The 7,939-nt window shown below is 48.4% G+C and overlaps 1 protein-coding gene across 1 annotated transcript in view; it reads right to left on the reverse strand.

Moving 5' to 3' along the window:
• VCPKMT (valosin containing protein lysine (K) methyltransferase) overlaps window positions 1-7,788 on the reverse strand; it is a gene marked incomplete at its 5' end in the record, with an annotated part of 20,918 nt that extends 13,130 nt beyond the window's left edge. Inside the window, 4 exons of the mRNA XM_010013835.1 lie at window positions 4,988-5,092; window positions 6,357-6,476; window positions 7,396-7,468; window positions 7,678-7,788. Of these exons, the coding sequence (XP_010012137.1) occupies window positions 4,988-5,092; window positions 6,357-6,476; window positions 7,396-7,468; window positions 7,678-7,788 (409 nt within the window). The remainder of the gene's footprint in view (window positions 1-4,987; window positions 5,093-6,356; window positions 6,477-7,395; window positions 7,469-7,677) is intronic.
• Between the last annotated feature and the right edge of the window lie 151 nt (window positions 7,789-7,939).

A 7,939-nucleotide genomic window follows, 5' to 3' on the forward strand; every position in this document is an offset into this window, starting at 1 on the left:
GCCAGATTTACAGCCACCCTTTCTCTGGTCACTGGCATCTTCCTTCCCATAGGACAGTGGCTGGGAGGAGAAGATCCTAAAAAGAGGCTACTGAACTTGCCTGCCAGCATGGACCAGCTGCACCATCACCCTACTGAGGTCCTGGGTCACTCCTCAGGGCTGGCAGCACCCAAACACTCAGGCTCATGGGTGAAAACCACCGCTGTGCACCAACATCGGAACAGGTACTCGCTGGCCTCTCTTGAAAAAACCTCACTGGTTGCTCAGCAGCAGAAAATGAACTTTCTTTTTTCATTTCAGGATGTGAGAGGAGGTAACTGCTGGACCACAGCTTCCCCGCCCCTGGCGGGACCAGGCACTGCACTTGCAGCAAGTCCTCAGCAGAATGAACCAACACCTTTTCAGGAGGTGGGGAGAGGCAAAGGCTGCAATCCCGCTCCCTGCATCCCACATGCCATCAGCCACAAAGGCGCACAGTGTCAGTGGAATCCTCCCCTGCCCCCGTGGGATTGTGCCTGCAGCGTGTGCCTGGTCAAGGAGCCACACTGGCATCACTGAAGAGCACCCGTGGCTCAGGTTGGCAAAGCACCTGGGGATTGAAACGCTGCTAATGAGGCTGGCAGTTTCCAGCTGCCTCCTCCCTGCCGGCATCACAGTTACCCACTGGTTCTGTGCCTGCCACAGTCCCCAGGCAGCCTTGCCCAGCTCTTTAGCAGAAAATAGACCAAATTGCTAAGTTTGGTTGTTTTTCATTTGTTTGGTTTGTTCGCCTTTTCCCAGGCAGTGCATCTGCAAACTGGGATCCTCTGTTCATCTCCCTCCTTCAGCTGGGCACATTCACCTCTTGGGGACCCAGAGGTGCAGGTGGGGATGGAAGTCCCCACATGCAATCTCCCACTGCCAAGCGGGCAAGTTATGGCATTGCTGTGTTGTTCGCAGCAGCTCCTCAGCAGAGGCTCAGGGGCATCTGCTCCCTCTAAACGAACCACAGACACAGCTTTAACTAGGCCATTTGCCCATTTACCGAGACCTGCTGCAGTCACTGGAAGCAAGAGCAGATCTGCTGTAACAGAAAGCCTTTTCTAACACTATCACCTAACGCTGCAGGCAACAAGTATAATTTTGTAAGAGGAAAATCCATTTGTCCAGGATTACATGCCACAGAAAATGATCATACAGCTGCAGAGGAGAGACTTTCCCAAGTGAAGCCACCAGCCCCATGGGATGCATGGACACAGGCCCTGGCCTGACACAGTCCCAACGGGCTCTGCAGCAGTGCCGGGGGACACACAGGAATCACTTGTGGATGGCCAGATCCAGACACTGGCAGACTCTGCAGCAGCTGCCTGTCCCCCATGCTTTTCCTGGGAAAGAATGAAATAATCAGAGAGTGTCAAGGGTGAAACTCCTGAGGTCCTGCAGGTTTCTGAGCTGTGTCATGACTAATACTGTGACAAGAAGCCATCAGCAATTTATGCGGCTGGTGCTGAGCCAGCATTAAACACCATGCTCAATCCCTGACCGCATCCAGGTACCCTCGCTGTTGATCTAAATGGAAGTGAAAAGCTATGCCAGCTATTATAGCAAAGAGTAAGGTGCCCACAAAGCCCCAGTGGGACCACAGGACAATGGCACTGCCATCGGCATCGCTGAGATATGGGTGCCGTGAGAGGGACCAGGCAGGAATGAGCCACTCGCCAAGGCTGCGGTCTGACCCCTGTGGCAGGCGATGCAGCCCCATACACAAGCATCACAGCTCTCCTGTGGAAATCACCCATGACTTGCACACCCCACATAGCATGCTAGCCATCGTTCCAGCTGGTGTTGAAATTATTCCAGAAGATGATCCATTATTTGTGATATTTGGCAAATGCCCTGATTGCCGAAATGTCTCTGTCTGTAACCAGTGGCACCAAATTGGCTCCCAGAGCTGCAGCACCAGTAGGTTACTGGTCTCTCTTGTGTAATCAAATTGTGGCAAGGTTATGCAGATGATGGGTGCACAGCTCAGACACCGCAGCTTCGTTACTGCTGGCTCCTGCAGCAGCCAGCTTGGAGGTGGCTGCACGCCTGTTAGAGCCAGGGGAGACATGAGCTCTCCTACGTAGAGAGCTGGGGCAAATTTGGGCTGGCATGGACAGGAGTTAGTTGTTCTCTGTTGTTCCCCAAGGGCAGAGCCCAACACTGGCAAATGGCAAAGCCACACATGAGCATTGCCAGGTACCACAGCCAAACCTCACCAAAGAGGCCCTGTGTTTATGGGAGCAATGCCAACATATGCTCTCCCCAAGGGGACAGGGACAGGACAAAAAGCCAACATAAACAAAGAGGACTTGTGAGGTAGCAAGAAGCAGGACCAGAGCCTCCCTTGCATCTTGTTCTCCATGATGAGCTTGCTCCTGGTTAAGAGCAGTGACTACCCTGCCATGGCAGCCACTGGCCCTACAGGCACGCCCCACCCCCTGTGGAGGTGCAGGAGGGAGGATCCCAACTCTCTTTCCAAAAGCCCTTTTTTCCCTCCAAAAAAAGCAGCCGATTCATCTATTGGCTGCAGGGACAAGATGCAGAGTGGCAGCAGCCACCTGACCCCCCCTCCCCTCGTTAGTAGTGGTTTCCTCTCCACGGACACAGCAGCAGCGGTTGGGTTTTACATCCCGCCTTGCAGCGGGTGCAGGCAGTGACAAGGAGATGGCGTAGGGGGTGATGGGACCCAGCCCTCCCCCCAAGGTGCCTCTTGCTCCACAACGTTCACAACTTGAGCACTACAGGCATGAAGCTGAGGACACAGAGAAGCTGCCAGCAGCTGTGTGTGGGGAAGAGAAAAGCACAACTTCCTCCCTTTTTTCTTCTGAAAAGGAAGTGCTGAAATTGCACACTCACATGTAAAACTCAATTTTTCCGCCAGCGCCAAACCCACGGGTAATGTTGTTCCCCCTGCTCACACCAGGCCCCAAGGAGGGCATCATGCTGCCTGGCAGGATGTCATCCCCTTGAGGCTCTGGCACATCATCCCCACCACCACTAGGATTCCAGCCCAGCTCCAAGCCAAGCAGCTCTACTCTCCCCTCCCGGGGGTCTGTGGTCAGCAAAGAGGCTGCCCTGCAGGGAAACGCCACCAGAAAACAGCACAGTTCTCACACTATCCTTACAGTGCATCTCTGGACAACTCTTTGGAACTAGTTTCCACTGGAGAAGCCATGCTGGCGTAAACACACCAGTAAATATCTTCCTGCAGGCCACTGGTTAATTAAGGAGCTCTTTTCATAACAAGTTAACAAATAACGTGTGCGGTTACAACAAATTACACTCTTGCTTTGCCATGCATTCACTAATCATCACTGCTGTGCTTTGCAAGCCGGGACAGTGTTTTATGAAGTGTGAACTTTGCAAGGAACTGGAGGTAACAGGAGCCCAAGCTCAGGGCAAGCCCGGAAAGCACCAGCGTGCCTGCAAACAGAGCTCCCCTCGAACCAACAGCTGAGGTTTTGAGAAACCCCAGCAGATTTAGCTTCAACACTCAGGTCTCTGCAGTAGGGACCACTCATGCTGTGCACAGCGACAAGGAGGAACTGTAACAGGCCGTTTACAATCTACTTTGAGCAGCACCTTTGTCACAGCAGACCTGCTTTCCCAGCGCTGTGGGATGGCGCCAGCAGCCACAGCCGCTTCCACTACACAGCAGAAGTGAGATTTCTTTTGAAATTAAATCTCAAAGCCATCACTGAACAGGAGGCAGCTGGGTGAGGAATAGCAGCAGCAACAACAAACCTGCAGACCAGAATCATTTGAAGGTGTCAGACTTCTAATGCTGCAGATTCTTATACCAGAAAAGCACGCATGAAATCAAAAGGCACAGCAATTTTGCACAGGGACCATCTGCATGGTGTATCTGTGCAGTGTCCACCATGACAGCCCCAGCAAGACTCCCAGGACATCTGCAATGCCAGACCACCACAGAAACCACCATCCGACCCATCTCAAGTGCAAAAGGTTTATTGACCAGCTGTGTGACTGAGCCTGCTCAAGTGTTTTCTCCTTGCAGAGACTTCGGTGCAGTGTCCTTGAATCCGCTCTGTGAGCACCTGGTAAGCCACCCGCTGCTCCAACAAGCAGAGGTAACCAGAATACATGCCCAGCGCCGCTCTGGGTGAAGCCCTGGTTCTGTTTCCGCCTTCCTTAGCCTGCAGACATGAGCAGCTCACATCTGCCCTCTTGGAAGGCACTATCAGTGGGTCTAGTCTAATAAGCCCACTTCTTCTGGTGTCTCACGCCAAGTCCACCATCAAGAAGCCGTTTTTAGTAGATGAGTCACAAACCACACTGGAGACAAGTCTCTTTGTGGTGTTATTCTATACCCTCTTCTCCAGAGCTCTACCAGCTGCCAGAGGACAGATACTGTGGTCAAAGATCTCATGATGGAATATTCTATGAAGAGATGTTAAAAAAGAAAGATGGATTTTTAAGCATCCCATTTTTGCTTAAGCACTGGACTCACATGTTGTGTCAGCAGAACATATGAAGTATTTTCTTCATGCATAACTGCTTCATCAATTAACCAAAAACCGATCTAACCAACTCTGACAGGTGCCAAGTACCACCTCTAGAGACTGGTTTTGGGTAGACGCTCTACAGCAGGGTGCACTGCACTAAAAGCAGCAGTGGGCATATTATTCTTATTACTTTGGTGCCTCCAAACTCCAGTTTTGATATCCCACCTCACTACAGAGTGGAAGCAGAAGAGAAAGTCAGCATGCAGCTCAAAGATGGTCTTGCTGAAGACAGAGGCTGGCACCTGGCAGAATGCTGGGTTTCAGAACAAAAGAACCCCTTTGTCCCAGCACAGTTCTGGTCTGCAGTTTCACAGGGTCCCTAATGGTATTTCACAGTCAGTTTAGAGCTTCACCCCTGGAACGCTCACACCACGCCAAGTAAACAGCAGCTCTGCAGATTCCTGGCAGCATTCGCTGTGCCAGTTAAGTAAACTTACGGTTTGCTTCCTGTGGATATTCACGATTTGAATGTCTTCGCTGCGATACTCCTCGTCGTGCTTATCCAGGGGAATTCTTTCCAGCTCAAAGTCCAACTGAAGCAGCTGGTTATCAGAGAACACACAAAACAATTCAGATGATACTGACTGCCCTTTTGAACTAAGCACGTTCAGTTAAAGAGGTCCAATACACCAGCACGATAGCAAGAAGCCTTCAGAGGCTGGAACCACTATGCTTAGACCATTCCACTGAAGGCCTCCACAAACATGCAAGCCATTTTCCCACCGTGCAGCATATTTACTCTTGTTTAACTAGTCCAGCACCAACTCAAAGCTGCAGGCACCCTGCAACATAGAAGAAAAATCTAAAAGCTCATGATAAAACGTTTTGCTTCCTCCAGTCTCCAAAGTGCTAAGCCAAACCACAGCACCTGCCTCTGCCAACAACCTCAACTGGAGGAGAGGGAGGGAAAAAAAGGCTAAAAAACCCAAGTGTCAACTCTGCAGTGTGCTCAGATTAACTTGGCTGAACCCTGGCGAGCTAAGGAATGAGATAAATTACAAGAAAGCAGCCATCATCCAGAAACACCTACACCTATTGTGTTTATTGTGGGAGCGGCACCTCCTCAGAGCTGATCTCAATTACAGCAATTTTCCTCGCAGTCAGGTCCCCACGAGTTTGAGGCATGGCTGATTATCAAAGAGGTGCTGTTACTAACACATGCAAATCACCCTGGAATCCTTGCCCTTCCCCTGTTTTATAGTAGTATTATTACTACGTATAATCCAGTACTCCTGCACAAGGGCTGCTTTTCCGTACACTTCACAGGTGCAGTGTGCAGAGTTAAATCCTGCACTGACCATCATCCCCACAACCTTAGGAGGGATTCAGCTGTTAACCTACCTGCACAGGAGATACAGCTGGACCATTTAATTATATCACCTATTAATGCTCTCTCAGGAAAGGAAGGCAATCTTTTCCAGAACAGCTATACTGCTTAGCAGAGTCCCGAGTGACTCTAGAACACCTGACCTGTATTATTAACTCTGCTTTCAATGGAACATGCCAAAAGAAAATAAATTTTCACCAGACTAATTTTTAATGGTCCCAATAACTTCTAGTAAGCTCAGCAAGTATCTAGAAAGTTTCTACTGGTAAGTTGGACAATAACTTCCAGAGTCACCATCCGAATTTCCTACCCCATCTCAAGACAAACATGCCTCTCCTACTAGAAACTCTACTTTGTGCAGTCAACTTGAATCTGTACATGTAGGAACTGTCACTGATGTTCAGCTTATCCGATATAAAGACCTCCTGTGTCCAAGCTATCTCCCTAGTGTTCAAAAAGCTCATGTTAAAAACACTTACCTCAAAGTATTTTCTCTCAATTTCAGGATTCTTTCCCATAGTCCTCTGTTCGTAACAGCACAAGACGCACGTATCAGGGCCAGTAAGGTCTTTCAGTGTCTTCAGTAATGGTTCTAATGACTGCCCAAAAGAGGTTAAGTATTTCACACTTAGATTTCAAGTCCATTTTACTGTCTCTAACTAGAGAAAGTGTTCACCCAAGAGAGAACTTTCCAGTTTTGCTTTTCAGAGAGTTATTTTTAGTACTTTAACTGGGACAAAAAGAACATGGGAGCAAGCTGGAAAGCAGAGAAGAAAGGGTGACTGCATAGAAGGAGTTTCACAGACTGATCAAGAGAACTGAACAAGCATGAAAGCCAAAACCATCCCACACCGCTGAGTGGGTATTTCCTCAAAGCACACAACAATGACTATTTCTTGACATATTTCCATAGTGGAAGTTTTCTCAACTGTTCTTGAAACATGGCTCAGATCCAGACCACTATGTTACAGAAATGGGACCAACGTGCAGGGAGGCAGTAGTAACACCACTGAAAGGGCACTGGGACATGGGGGTCTTCAGATCTTTTCCCTTTTCTTGCAACTTCTGTTAGGTTTCTATGCACATTCTATATTGCTCCAGCAGACTACAACAACTGCTTAGCTGGAGCATGATTTCTCCTTTTGCCTTCCCAAGGGAAGCATGAAGAAAACCCAAACAGTGCATATGCAGCACTTTTTAACTTCATTTACCAATACTTTAAACAGCTCACAACTATCAGTCACAATGTTTTCCTTCACACTTCATTCCCAGTGTTAAAAAAAGGGGAAGGCACAAATACTGTTTATTTTCTTTTTTTTTTTTGTTAAGCAAAGTCTCCGGTTGAATTTCCAATGACTTTGAATCTCTTAAAAATGCCTTTTCTAAACTTGTTCTATGTATTCTTCTAACCATGGGGATCAAGAAGCAAGCACAATAGTGATTTGAACACTTCTCAGACTGAACCCATGCCCTTCACAAGGAAGTTTTCTACAGGGGTTTTGCAAAGTCCTCATTTACCTCCTCATAGTAAATGCAATCAGCCATTAGTATATAATCAGGAGGAGGCTGAAATTCTGTTACATCTTCACCCCTAAAAAGTAGAAAGAAAATAAAAAGGTGAAAACAAGCTTCAGAAATGATGCAACATAAACTACTACAGGACTCAACATGAAGTTTACTACATTCTTATACCTAGCTCCCCTTTTACAGCAGTGTTTCCAAGTATATTTGGTAATTTAACAAAGCGAGAGCAGGTGCCCTGTTAAAGCTGAACAGAAACGTTAAAAGGATCATACAAACCATTTCAGTACCTTGGCTCGGACTGACCCTGTGACCAGATGTTTGTTGTTCTCTATATTAACCATCAACAGCTCCTGCAGCTCCTCAAGGTCGGTAACTGTCACGTTCGCCCTGTAACACACATACACACGGTTTCGCCCCAGCCCCTCGCCACAGCGCGCGCACGCACTCAAAATGCGAGGGTTTTGCGAAAATTTAGACGATTTCACGTAGGTAACACAATAAAGCGGGGCAAGAGGCAGGCAAACAGGCAGGAGGGACC

This window comes from Nestor notabilis, unplaced genomic scaffold (genome assembly GCF_000696875.1).
Source record: "Nestor notabilis isolate BGI_N333 unplaced genomic scaffold, ASM69687v1 scaffold13274, whole genome shotgun sequence".
NCBI lineage: Eukaryota > Metazoa > Chordata > Aves > Psittaciformes > Psittacidae > Nestor > Nestor notabilis.